Source organism: Neltuma alba, unplaced genomic scaffold, assembly GCF_004799145.2.
Source record: "Neltuma alba isolate B1F8T4 unplaced genomic scaffold, ASM479914v2 tig00013555_pilon, whole genome shotgun sequence".
Classification (NCBI taxonomy): domain Eukaryota; kingdom Viridiplantae; phylum Streptophyta; class Magnoliopsida; order Fabales; family Fabaceae; genus Neltuma; species Neltuma alba.
In genome coordinates, this window is record NW_021637761.1 from 109,847 (window position 1) to 123,810 (window position 13,964).

The following is a 13,964-nucleotide window of genomic DNA, read 5'->3' on the forward strand; positions in this document are numbered from 1 at the left end:
TGATGATGAGCACAATATTTCGAATTTTGAAGTTACTAAATCCAACTCTGACATTTCCTTGGATGACGACGAAAATACCCTCACACTAAAGCATAAACCCACATCAAAGTTTATAAGAGATCCGAAATTACTCTCACTGTGATGTTTCTCTGAACCTTTGGAGTGACCTAAATTCACAGCAGCAATCATGGAAAGAGACAAGACATGTGAATTGACGTTACAAAAACCTTGACAAGAACACATATCCTCCCATTCAGTTCTCTGTGCCTTTCTGAAATCAAGCAACTCCATTGATTGTTTTGAGCTGCCAAGGCTCATTCTCTTAGAATTCGCATAATCCTGAAGCAATTAAACGAGAGATATTAGAAATGGGGGAAATTTTAGAATTTGAATAAAAGACAACTAACTAAAGACACGAGTATATCTACCTGCACTAGTTTGCAAAGTTTCCCAGCATGGTTGTTGGGCACAGAGTGCCCAACAAGTTTCTCAGGATATGGGCATGGGTATCCATCCCACCCTAGGCGCCTTAGTTCATCATAGAACGGCAAAAAACTTGTTGGAGGGTGAACAGTACAGCATCTCACATGCCAGAAAGAGTAAAACTTGACGACTCTGAGATTAGTCATATTTTTGAAGGTGTCAACATTCAACCGTACATCATTAAAAAGAGAAGCATATAACACTATGCCTTTAATGGCATCAGTTCCCTGAAAAATAAAACAAATTCATAAGAAAAGTAAATAAAATGCATCTGGCTGCAATTTGTACAAAAATCATTTGCAAAGAGAAGATAAGATATTTTTCCCATACCTTATTATTTTTTAACACATCATACACTTCCTCAAAGTCCTTCAACCGACTACGTCTTCCAGGATTTTCCTTGCATTCTTGGCGAACTATTTCCCAACCCATTTCTTGAATTAAGTCATGCATTTGTATTACATTATCATTTAAAATGGATATAAGAGCTTTATCTAAAAGTCCTTTTATTCCATAAGCAGCAAAAAGGTTATTGGCATCAAGTAGTCTTATGACATGATCTTTATCTTCTCCTTTGTAAAAGAAAGCAATGTCAAGAAATACGTCCCTTAGCACATCATCTAATCCATCATAGCTCGTTTTCAACACATCTTGAATTTGAGGATGAGGGTACCTCTCAAGTTTTCTCAATGTACTTTCCCATGTTCCTCTATCTCCAGAACAAAGAGATGAACCCACAACTCTTAAAGCCAGAGGAAGGCCCTTGGCATAACCAATTGCCCTTTTTGAAAGTTCCTCATATCCCTTTTTAGGATGGCTTTTTTTGAAGGCATTTAAGCTGAAAAGCTTAAGAGATTCTTTAGGGCCCAATTCCTTGACCTCATGTATGGAATGAACTCCTCCAGCAGTTAGCACTTGCTTGTCTTTGCTTGTTACAATGAATCTACTACCAGGTCCCCAATGAATTCCATCTGTAACCAAATGCTGTAGTTGTTCTGAAGAACCCACATCATCAAGCACGACAAAAACTTTTCTTCGTCTAATGAGCTTTCTACATATGAAAGTGGATTTTTCCTCTTGCAGTTTAGAAATAAGTTTCTCTCTTAAAGATTTCAGCCCATGCTTTTGTGATTCTTCTCTCACATTGTCTAAAAAGTAAGAGCCTTCATAGCGGGAAGAGAATTTCTCAAATGCAACTCGTGCAATGGCTGTTTTACCGATACCACTCATGCCCCAAATTCCGAGGATTTGAACTCCTTTTGACTCCATTTCCAAAAATGATCTAATACGATCAACATGTTGATCAATTCCAACAAGACGATTTGACTCACTAGGATAGATATCATTCACTTTTAACAAAACATATTTGACGATTTCATCTATGAGCTCAGAGTCAGTACTGAATCAAAGAAGAAAAAAGAATGTATCAGAACAAGAAGATGGAACGAAATAGCTGATCAACAAGTCCTATATTTATATGTGTTATACAATGCAATGACTCCTAATCCAAGCCGTTTATTAGATAAATGTAGTATCTACCGATAAACCACATGAAACTTTTAGGATCCTGTATGAAACTGTTGGAATATCATATCAGAAAATTACCAATTAAACATTGTGATGCAAAACATGCTCTAATTTCTACAAAGCGAAGACAAATGTTTTTCAAGGTCTAAATTAGATAGCCAGCCACACACACTGATATATCAACTGTTGAGAATTAAATAGTATTTTGCAAAGGCTTACCCATAACGGGACGAATCATAGCCAGATAGTTCAGCAGCATTCTTCAAGGCTGATCTCCAATTCTGTACCTTCAAGCCATTTCCTTGAAACCTCAATTCATGTTCAGTAAATGCATTTTCATAAGCGCCTCTTTGATGCCGTACATGTGAGGGATCTATGTAGTAGAAAACGGGTAGAACAATTTGTTTGTTTACTTTCATGCACTCCATTATTTCTTCAAGTTCATCCAAGCACCACCTCGAAGAGGCGTAGTTTTCTGAGAAAATGACGATTGAAATTTGCGATTCTTTAATTGCTGTTCGAAGCGAGGATGATATTTCTTCTCCTCTGTTCAGTTTCTCATCTACATAGACTATGATGTTCTCCCGACGTAGTTCCTTTATTAGATGACTCAGAAAACCGCGTCTAGTGTCCTTGCCACTGAAGCTGATGAACACATCGTGTTTGATTTGAGAATCATCAAAAGAAGAAGTAGAAGCCATAGCTGGAAAGGAAGATATTCAAAACTGGAACAATGGGTTTCTTCTCCGGAAACTGCAGCAAGTATTCTGTTGTGCAGCAAAGTTAAACCATTCGAAGTTAATGCAGAAGCAAAATAAAGTAATAAATGATTCTCAAGGTTTGAACCATGATTACTACCAGAGATTGCAAGAAGGTTGGTGGGATCATTACTGAGAGATTGCTTCTGCAATCCGTGTTTTTAATTTTATGTAGCGAATTACCGATCGTGGGCATAGAGTCAACTATCGACTAAGGTTTAAAAAATGACTTAGTGAAGACCGAAGAAGCAGGGACGTGCCTAGAAGCCATCTCGGGTTTTTTTATTTTGATTTTGATTTTATTTTATTTGAGTGGGACCAAGAAAAGGAAACCGTTTCTGTAATTAATCTTTTTTTTTGTTGCTAAATTTGACAGTTTGTCGGGAAAGAAAAAGGAATCTTGAGAGGGAAGAAAAAGCAAAAATCTTACGCACTCACAATGAATTCTTCTTCATTCAATTTTTCACTTTAAAATATAGCCATTATTTTTTTTATATGCACATGTATTTTTCTTTTAGATGCAATCATGTTTGAGGTATCACCAAACATCATTCAGCTATTTCTCATCTACATAGACTATGATGTTCTCCCGACGTAGTTCCTTTATTAGATGACTCAGAAAACCGCGTCTAGTGTTCTTGCCACTGAAGCTGATGAACACATTGTGTTTGATTTGAGAATCATCGGAAGAAGTAGAAAAAGAAGCTATGGTTGGAGAGGAAGAGATTCAAGACGGAGCAACGAGTTTCTTCTCCAGAAAGTGTACCAATTCCTCTGCAACAAAAACCAAACCTTTCAAAGTTAATGCAGAAGTAAAATAAAATGATAAATAGCTCTCAAGATTTGAAATATGATCACTACCAGCAATGGCAAGAAGGTCTATTGGATAATTACTGTGAGTTTGCTTCTGCAATATCCGTGTTTTTATGAATCAGTTGTTGACAGGGAGTCAACTAAAGCTGGGTATCTCCCTTCCCCTTTCGGCTGTCCCCTTTCTCTTTCCCCTCATTTTCCCTCTTTTCCCTCAGTTACCATTAGTAACTAGGAAAATTCTAAAAATAAATAAAATAAAAATAAAAATTACTAAATTCCAAATAATAACATTTTAATAGATTTTGATAACACTACATTTACAAATAAAAATATAATAACAATATATTTTTGTAAAAATTTCTTATTTAGGATTTAGTAATTTCAAACTTCTTTTTGTGTCATTCTCTCTTTAAAATTTTAAAAGTTCGGATTTAGTATTATTATTATTCTTTATCAAAAACAAAGTGCATATAAATTTAAATTATTAAAATTTTATTCGAACACCTTATAATTGTAGTAAGAAATTTTTTTTAAAAAAAATCTAATTCATAAGATATTTTTTTAACATTAGTCTAAGGATCTAACTTATTCGAATCAAATTTCAACTTTGTAAATTTACATATGTTTTACATATGTTTTTTATGTAAAATTATAATAATAATTTTATAAAATATTGAAGCTCAACGGTTATAAATTTGTTATAATTTAGTATGATATATCAATACAGGTAGTGTAATAATGAATTCCACAACACAATAAATTACTATATTAAAAACAATATTAATGGCGATGGGGAGAAAATGAGGAGAGGGGAAAGGCAACACCCATGAGTCTAACAAGCCATTACGCGGTTTTATCTTTATTTTAATTAATGGTGAATGCTCTAATTTTTCAAAATTATAATTTTCTCATGAAATTTTCTCTGAAAGTAAAGTTCAACAACATTACCAATAGAAAGCTTAAAAGAGAAACTTCATGAAAAATTATCTTCCACATGAATCTCAAGAAAAAATGAGTTAAAGAATATCTAGTGAATGATTTATAGAGAGGAGGGGAAAAAAAAAATAAAACCAGTCAAAGTTAATGCTGAATCTAAATAAAATATGGTCAGTACCAGAGATTGGAAGAAGGTTGGTTGGATTATTAGCGTAAGTTGGCTTCTGCAACGCTTCTTTTGATTCATAATATAACAAGACGATTAATTTTTCTCATATAATAAAAAAATAGAAGTTTAGTCATTAAAATAGTCCTAAAATTATAGAATTTCCTATTTTATTTTTAAAAAAATGAGAAATTCTCTTTAATGTTACATTTTATTATCTCTCATCTCTCTTCTATATTTAATAAAAGTGAAAGTAAAAAAATACAACATGTAATATACTACCTCCAGTTCTAAATATAAGAGTTAGTTGACTAATTTGAGTATATTAAAGAAACAAGTTAAGTTAGTTATTTGTAACAAATATGTGTTGTTTTTCCAAAAATATCTTTTCTAATCAAGTTTGTTGGTTAGAACTATTGTTATTAGAAGGAATATCTTAGAAAAAAATGAATAAATATGAGAGATAAAGTGGATTGAGATTTTATATTCAAAACCAAAATAAAAGTTAAATAAGATCTTATATTAAGGATCTGAGGTAGTATTTTTACATCACAATTTTTTTTCTAGCTAATGTCTATCATCAACCAGCAATCTTTGACTTGGGGTCAATAAAGCAGAGTCGGGCCGGAAGCCATCAGGTGGTTTTATGTTATTTTATTTGAGTTGGGGGCGGGAAAAAAAAAAAAAAAGAAAAAATTGTAAAGAAGGTTTGGTTGGGTTGGAGTTGTTGCTTGGTAATGGTAACTGCGTGTGCAATGTGCATGCTTATTTTTTAAATTAAGTTTTTTCTTCGCAATATGACTTAGAAAAATTGTTATGAAGTTCTAAATAAGAAATTTAATTATTAAAAATTTTTTTAATAGTATTTGAATAGTATACAATAACAAGTTCTAAGACAGTAAATGACAACTACTATTATCAAAATTAATTATTTTCTTTTCTTAGGATCTTATTATAATTCTCCTACTTGCTTATCCTTTCATTACTTTACTAATTTATCTTTAACCTTAATTTTCTTCTGTTTTTTCTTTCATCATTTTTTCCTTACAGAAAGATTTAAGTAGATTCTGTATCAAAATTCCCTCTTTTATCATATAAACAAGTGTATAGGTGAAAATGTGTAACAATTAATTAAGTAGGTTTAAAATATTAATAAATTTAGTCAAATATAATCCAAAATCAATAGCTCTTTAATGATAAAATATACATTTATCAAATTTCCCCACAGTTAACTTGTTACTTATCCTTAAATAATGAATATTTTCGTAGTCAATCAATTAGAATATTTGAAGGTGTTTGGACAAGCTTTTTAATTAGAACCATAAGTGGCCATCTAATTATCAATCATTCTGAGACTCTCAGTGTGACGGAATGAAAAATCATATATAATGCTTATTTATAAATTTACTATACTCCAAATGACAGAATGTGTAATTTGTCCCTGTCAAAAAAAAATTGAAGCAGGGACCCGGTGCTCTTGAAGCCGTGACTACGCGTTTCATGTTTATTTTATTTGGGTGGAAAGAAAAAAGAAAGGGGAAATTTCACTGTAGGACCGCAGAAGACAAATAATTTCAAAGAGCCCCCAAAACATTTTGAAATCTCACTGCAAAACCAAGGGGCCAATCTGATATTAATTCCACAAGCGAAATGATGCCACTGCCCCTAATGAAGACTTATTTCCTCCGAAAATGAGACATATTATCAGCGGGTGTAAAAGACGGAAGAAAGACGGAAAGGGAGGAGATGGCGTTATTTCCTGCCTCTCCCATGCAGCGCGCCGGTGTGGAAGGGAGATAGCTGACAACCATGAGCTGAGAAAACGCAGTGGCGAAGCTTCACTTTTGCGGTCCGTCCCTCCGCCGTCTTTCGGACTCCAAGCTAGAGTTGGTGCAAGAGAGAGAAGTCGCAAGTGTGCCCTACAGTGTTGCGTGTTCTCTGGAAGTAGCGTCAGGTTGGTGTGGGAGGTAAGATTTTGTTGTTAAAATTTTGGTTTTGTTGGTGTGATTCGATTAGCACAGGTGGGTTGTGATGGGTGAATGAGGAAGAAATGAGTATTTAAGTGCATGGGCATGTAGGTTGGGAGTGAGTTGCAAATCTTACGGTTTTATGGTTTAAGAAATTCATGCTGATGCTATTTTAAGTTGTTAAAGATGTGGTGTTTGTGATGTTTTCAAAAGTGGGTGCATATTGAGAATAATGCACTGCTGAAGGAACATAGGTAGGCGAAAAAGAAAGGGAAATGGGTGTGTGGCCTGGAATGGGTTATATGACAGGTAGACGTGCAGAGGAATGGTGAAAATACATAGTACGATGGTAAATTTGGTAATTCTGGTTGTGTGCGAGAAAAAGCAATATAATGTTGTGAAAATACTAATTCTTGTTGTCAATTGTCAAATTGCTGATGTAAACGTATGTTGTGTCATACTTGAATGATGTGCAGCAGCAGAGGATAAATGGCTAGCAGTAGTAGGAAACAAGCATTTTGCATCTTTCATGTTAGAGGGCACTTTGTAAAGACCTCAGAAGGGAAATTCATTTATGAAGGGGGCATCATTACTGGAAGATTGATTAGAGAAGGGATGACATATGAAGAACTACAATGCATGGTAGCTCATGATGTGTGGCCAGGGACTCGTGAATATAAAATGAAGTACACAGTTAGCTTTGACCGGGATACATTCTTGGATCTTGTTGACGATATTGGTGTTGGACAAGTAATTGAGTACAACAATAGTAGTGGCCATGTTTATGTTTGTGAGAATGAGAAAGACTTCACACAAGTGTCACAGCTGGACAGTGTACAAGAGTAAGTTGTTCTCAACTGGTTTTATTAAGATTGTGTGTAGGATAAGAAAGAATATGTCCAATTTTGATAAATTGAACTGTAATACTGAATAGCTGTATTTGTTTATGCAGGTTAGATGATTTGGTTGGCCCTTGTGGAATGTCAGTATCTGCAATGGAATTGGATCTAGACACAGACAACATAAACATATCTTCCGTACAAGATGTGCCAACACTGATAGGAAGTGTAGGTATGGAAACGTTGCCAACCCCAATAGCGGTGATGAATTCATCAAAGTGGGCAGATTTGTTGATGTCAAGAGGGCAAACCTTTGTTAGTGCTGAACATTTTAGAGAGGCATTATATAAGTATAGCCTTGCACACAAGTTTGGTTACCGGTACGTAAAGAATGATAGGCATAAGATGATTGTGAAGTGCTGTGTAGATGGTTGTCCCTGGGAAATTTCAGCATATGGTGTAGGTGAGAATAATGGATTCCTAGTTGTGAGAAGATTTAACTATGAACACTTGCATTATGCACAAGACAACTTAGTTGTCCCTCAGAGAAAGAGGTGCAAACTTGCTTCAGCAGTCATAATAGATGAGTTGATTTCTTGCATGCACAAAGCTCCAAATGACATTAGACGGGATTTGGAAAGAGAGTATGGGTTGAGGCTCAACTACCAACAAGCATATAGGGCGAAAGAGAAAGCATTGGCAAAAATTCATGGTTGTCCGCAGGAGTCTTATATGCTAATCCCTTGGATATGTGAAAGGCTGAAGGAAAGTGATCCAGAAACGGTAGCAAAGTGGGTTGCATCATCAGATAATAGATTTCAAGCTGTATTTATTGCATACGGTTGCTGTGTAGAAGGGTTTTTGAAAGGTGGCAGACCTGTATTATATGTGGATGGATGCCACTTGAGTGGTCCGTACAAAGGAACGTTATTGGGAGCACAAGCGTATGACGCGGATAATGAATTATTCCCACTTGCATATGCGATTGTTGGAGGTGAGACGCTTGATGACTGGGCATGGTTTCTTGGTAACATAAAGGATATTACGGGCTCATTAGAAGTGACAATAGTATCGGATAGACACAACTCAATAAAAGGTGCAGTGCAAGCCGTGTTTGGAGGAGATCGACATGCTTTTTGCTACCGTCATGTGAAGGAGAATTACAGTGCTGAGTTTTTGAAGATAACCAGGGGAAAGAGGAGGACCAGCGGACAGACAAAGGAAGTTGCACTAAAATTACTTGATTGTATTGCATACGCAAGACTTGATAGAGACTTTGATTGCAGTATGGAAAAGCTAATAGCATTTTGTCCAGAATTAGGACAATGGCTTCAAACAAATGGAGACATTGAGCGTTGGGCACAAAACAAAATTCCTTACAAGAGGTGGGACAATATCACAACAAATCTAGCCGAATCCTTTAATGCTTGGCTTGTTGGTGAGAGGAAGCACAACATAGCTATCTTGATACATGAGCACAGGGAAAAATTCGCAAACAAGATGTACCACAGCAAAGAAGCCATGACGAATTGGAGCAATGGTATGGGACCTAATATAGAGGAAAAGTTGATGGATCATGTGGCCAGATCAGAAAGAATGGATGTGCAAAATTATGGAATGAACAATTTCAGGGTCAGATGGGGAAACCTAGATGTGCGGGTAAATCTTGTGTTACGTGAATGCACCTGCAAAGGTTGGCAAATGTCAGGACTACCTTGCCCACATGTGTGTGCTGCAATCAAGAAGGTATATGGTAATATATATGCATATGTCGAGGATTGCTTTTTACTCTCAGCCCAAAAGAAAATTTATGGCAGACTCATGATTCCAGTTGAGACCCATGACATCCCTAGGCCAATTCCCTCGATATGAAGATTACTCGTCCACCATCTTCCTACAACCACCATTGACAACTCGGCGTGCTGGAAGACCCAGAGGTAGGAGGATTGAATCACAATTCCAGCAGAAGAAAGCGTATCATTGCTCAGGATGTGGTGAAGCTGGTCACACTAGAAAGATTTGCACTAACCCGAACCCTGGGTGACTTTGTTGCTCAAAATGGTCTTTTATTTTTTTGGTTCAACACACAGCTACTTTTGTACATAAATGAGCCCCACTATGTAGTTGTTGAGTTGTTGGGGAAGTAGCTATGACAACCCATTTTGATTTTTTGGTGGTGGGTTCGATTATATTTTGTATAGTGGTGTCAATAGTTAAAAAATTTCATGACAGTAGGTGACTATAGCTGTCGCAGGATATGTTAGGCTGTAATCTGTCCACATGCGAATGGACTATTTTTAGTTGTAAATATTTGTATGTATGTTGCAAATTGTGTAATGTCACTTGCAAACGGAGATTCCCCTGCCTGTCCACTGACGGACAGCTTCTTCGGGTGAAGGTCGTCATATGTAAATGGACTGATTACAGTTGTGAATATATATATGTATGTTGCCAATTGTCTAATGTCACTTGCAAATGGTATACGAAACCATACTTGGACAGCTTCTCCAGGTGAATCAGTCCGCATGCAAATGGACTATTTTTAGTTGTAAATATTTGTATGTATGTTGCAAATTGTCTAATCTCACTTGCAAACGGAGATTCCCCTGCCTGTCCACTGACGGACAGCTTCTTCGGGTGAAGGTCGTCATATGTAAATGGACTGATTACAGTTGTGAATATATATATATGTATGTTGCCAATTGTCTAATGTCACTTGCAAATGGTATACGAAACCATACTTGGACAGCTTCTCCAGGTGAATCAGTCCGCATGCAAATGGACTATTTTTAGTTGTAAATATTTTATGTATGTTGCAAATTGTCTAATCTCACTTGCAAACGGAGATTCCCCTGCCTGTCCACTGACGGACAGCTTCTTCGGGTGAAGGTCGTCATATGTAAATGGACTGATTACAGTTGTGAATATATATATGTATGTTGCCAATTGTCTAATGTCACTTGCAAATGGTATACGAAACCATACTTGGACAGCTTCTCCAGGTGAATCAGTCCGCATGCAAATGGACTATTTGTAGTTGTAAATATTTGTATGTATGTGGCAAATTGTCTAATCTCATTTGCAAATGGGCCCTTGCACAGCTGTTCACCCACGGACACCTCCTTCAGTACGAGTAGGTCAGATGTAAATGGATTATTTATAGTTGTGAAAATATGCATGTATGGTGCGAATTGTCTAGTCCCACTTGTAAATGGGTTGTCCCACACTTAAGGAAGACGCATGCATCAGGTGGATCAGTCCACATGTGAAGCCAAGTATGTGTCTTGCAAATTAGCTAGTCCCCTTTGCCAATATGAACGGACGGATTCCACGTGTGAATATAGGTATGTATTTTATAAATAGGCTAGTTCCCCTTGCAAATGCGCTCTCCCGCACTTGTTCCCTCACGGACACATGCTTCAGCTGGACCAGTCGACATGTGAATGGACTGATTCCACGTGTGAATATCGGTATGTGTTGTGCAAATTGGCTAGTTCCCCTTGCAAATGCGCACCCTGTTCAGGTCAAGGACGGCACATGTAAATGGACTGATTACAGTTGTGAATATATGTATCGGAGTAGCAAATTCCCTAGTTCCTCATGGAAATGGACACCTTATTCAGGTGAAGGAGGGCACTTGCATATTTAAGAGGACACGTTGTTCAGCAGATGAACGACACTTGTGAATGCTCTAATTTCTGTTGTTAACTTATTTGTCTCTCTTGCAAATTGTCTAATCGTTCGTGCAAAGGTCTAATCCCTGATGTAGGTTGTTCAGTTGGAAATGGACGAACATTTGGTGTTAATTCCTGTTTTTTGGTGCAAATTCCCTAATTTTTGTTGTTAACCGTACATCTAATGAAAGTAAACAAGTAGTGATAATATGAATCCATCAAAACAGTCTTCATTAACATCGTTTGTATGCACAACATTTTAGTCCGCATAAAGTGTTCACAACAACAATTACAGTGCTTATCAGCAAAAACTACAAGGTAGGAATTTGATCAGTCATCGCTTTCTCTTGCGTTGTCTGTTAATGTGGTCAAGGTGTTTGGTAACAGCATCTGACTTGATGTTTCTTTGATGCGTCACGAGCCACCACAATAGCTCACACCGTATAGATGTGTATTGATCCTATGGGACAACAACAACTGTTCTCAGTAAGTTGACACAAATGCATGATGTCATTAATATATAATTCAACACCTACCGCTGTATAATAAGGCATGGTGAATAGAACTCCATCCTTCTCTTGTGGGTTGGGCCACTCTCTTAGATATGTGATGACATGAACCCCACAATCATCACTGAAAAAATGAACACATCACTATGCTGGCTTATGTATGTCGATTATAATTTATGACAAATAACTTTCAGTGAACAAAAGACTCACGTATTGTCTTGAACATGAACCGTGGGATACAAGATGTCATTGTTTGAATCTGGGTTGGCCAACCCCTCCAGCTCAGGCTTCACTCTCCTTAGTATTTCAATGAAGTGTGCCCTCTACACAATTACAGATGATTATCACACAGGGGATACTATGGTTGTCCAACACAAAAGTAGCAGAATAATTACACCACTTACAAAAGTTTGCGCCATCATTTGCTGCCCCTTTAATGCTGGATCAGACTTATTCTTCTTCTTTTGGTGCTTCATTGTATCCTCACCACCACGCAGAGAGTCCAGCACATAAAACTTTAGTGTGCTCGGTTCAAACACAAAGCAAAACCAATGCAGTGCAAACACAACAGGTGCAAATATGTATTCACATTCAGCCAAATTGTATCCCACGTGTTGGGGAAGTAGTTCTTTCAGGTGTTTGTCCACTTGCCATGCTGTGTGTTGCTGCACCATCCTTGCCTATCACAACAGCAAATTGCACAGCAATGCAAATTGTCAGTGAAGAAACTGTATCGATAACTTTATTGCACAATTTAAAGCATTGATCCATTAACAGGGGATAGCACTAACCGTGAAATCTGCATCAAATATGTGTCTTTTAACCGCAGAGGCACTCTCATGTTGGTCAGCGTTCAAGGTGTGGGCAATCAGAGTCATGATCTGTAGAATAAAGGAGCAGGAAAATTAAATTAAAATTGTGGCACATTCCATATATGGCCACTTTGATGTAACTTGAATAGGTGCACGTACCCTGTTGCTTATCCACCTTCTGGGACCCAGTGCTTGTAGGTCTGATCGTGTTGCCAAATGCCCAAACATATCTACCATGACCCTACAACAAATATGAAAGTGAAAATAAGTAGTCAGTGTTGCATAGTAGTATTATTCACAGGCTGTCTTTTCCATAATAACTGACTATACTTACTCTTGAGCCTCATCTGGTTGACACCACTCAGTACACACAGTATAAAATGCATCCCTGTCACTCATTTTCACCTTTCTGCCATAAGTAGACATGTAAGGAGATTTAACTGCTGGGACTTTACGTCTACTTGACCTCCTTGTGGGTAGCTGCACTGCTTTGCCCACCATTTTCCCTTCTTCCGTTTGAGCTGCCTGTTCATCTTCAGTATCCTTATCCGCAGCTTCATCTTCTCTCACATTGTCGTTCTCGTCTTCATCTTCCTCTTCTTCTTCTTCTTCTTCTTGCTGTTCATCATCATGCAATTTGTCACCACTTTCATGTGTTTCTCCGCTCTCTACAGTCATAACTTCATCATGTTGTGGCCGCTCATTTTCATCCTCCTCAGTGTGGTGTTCTTTTCCTTCTTCTTCATTGCCTCCCCGGTTAAGAAGTTTATTTTCCAACTTAACTAATTCATCACAAACTAAGTTTTGAATCTTGGTCATCTCATTGTTCAATGTGGTGTTGAAATTGAGCCAAAACTCCTTAATGTCCTGCACATTGTAAATGTATGTCATCAAACAGATATTAAGTCTCACCAACAGACATTATCACATTGGTATTACTCACCGGATGATGGAAACTTGTACTGCTCCCCGGTTGTGTTGACTCATTCACTTCAGCAGCGGGTGGACTGTAGAAAATGCCATGTCGACTCTCCTTTTCCGCATCAATTCTCCTCTTCACAGCCTTATCATCCCAATATCTGACGGCGTCTTTGTCTTTTGGTTCACCTCCCTGTAGAGGGAACCTTTACAGGAAGTGCAACTTGAAACAACCTCCCTAAATAAACAGATAAACTTAACTTTTTCATAGTAACTTTAAGAAATAACATTTTATAACCAAACTATGCTAAATACAAACTCAAATTATATCACAATCATCTACACTAACTAATTATATAATATTGTTATCCGTGATAGAAAAGAGCAGCACCCAATCATACATCCTATCACGGATAAAAGAATTTTTCTTAACTCATTCAAATACAAACTATATAAGAAAGGATTAATCTTATCTAATATAGTTATAATACAACATATAATATAGCTCATAAGTCAAAATGTTAAGAATTAAATCTTAATTCATACTTTATAATAAATTCAT

At 36.9% G+C, this 13,964-nt stretch overlaps 3 protein-coding genes across 3 annotated transcripts; 1 reads left to right on the top strand and 2 right to left on the bottom strand.

Moving 5' to 3' along the window:
• Positions 1-977: 977 nt before the first annotated feature.
• On the bottom strand, positions 978-1,752 carry LOC114738181 (TMV resistance protein N-like). The gene is made up of 2 exons (XM_028926202.1): positions 1,087-1,752; positions 978-986 (listed from the first exon to the last, which is right to left on the bottom strand). Exons 1-2 carry the CDS (start codon positions 1,750-1,752, stop codon positions 978-980), a joined length of 675 nt encoding a protein of 224 aa, XP_028782035.1.
• A 5,387-nt stretch (positions 1,753-7,139) lies between these two features.
• On the top strand, positions 7,140-9,533 carry LOC114738183 (uncharacterized). The gene is made up of 3 exons (XM_028926203.1): positions 7,140-7,492; positions 7,603-9,235; positions 9,321-9,533. Exons 1-3 carry the CDS (start codon positions 7,140-7,142, stop codon positions 9,531-9,533), a joined length of 2,199 nt encoding a protein of 732 aa, XP_028782036.1.
• Positions 9,534-12,935: 3,402 nt separating this feature from the next.
• Positions 12,936-13,595, bottom strand: LOC114738184 (glutamic acid-rich protein-like; the record flags this gene model as incomplete). Its single annotated transcript, XM_028926204.1, has 3 exons — positions 12,936-12,941; positions 13,010-13,351; positions 13,428-13,595. Coding segments are annotated over 3 exons (516 nt in total), but the record flags the coding sequence as incomplete, so codon positions are not given.
• Between the last annotated feature and the right edge of the window lie 369 nt (positions 13,596-13,964).

Coding starts and splice junctions, on each gene's coding strand:
- LOC114738183 (XM_028926203.1), top strand. CDS start 7,140: ATGGCTAGCAGTAGTAGGAAACAAGCATTTTGCATCTTTCATGTTAGA. Junction 7,493..7,602: donor CAGCTGGACAGTGTACAAGA/GTAAGTTGTTCT, acceptor TTGTTTATGCAG/GTTAGATGATTTGGTTGGCC. Junction 9,236..9,320: donor TGTGTGCTGCAATCAAGAAG/GTATATGGTAAT, acceptor TCATGATTCCAG/TTGAGACCCATGACATCCCT.
- LOC114738181 (XM_028926202.1), bottom strand. CDS start 1,752: ATGGAGTCAAAAGGAGTTCAAATCCTCGGAATTTGGGGCATGAGTGGT.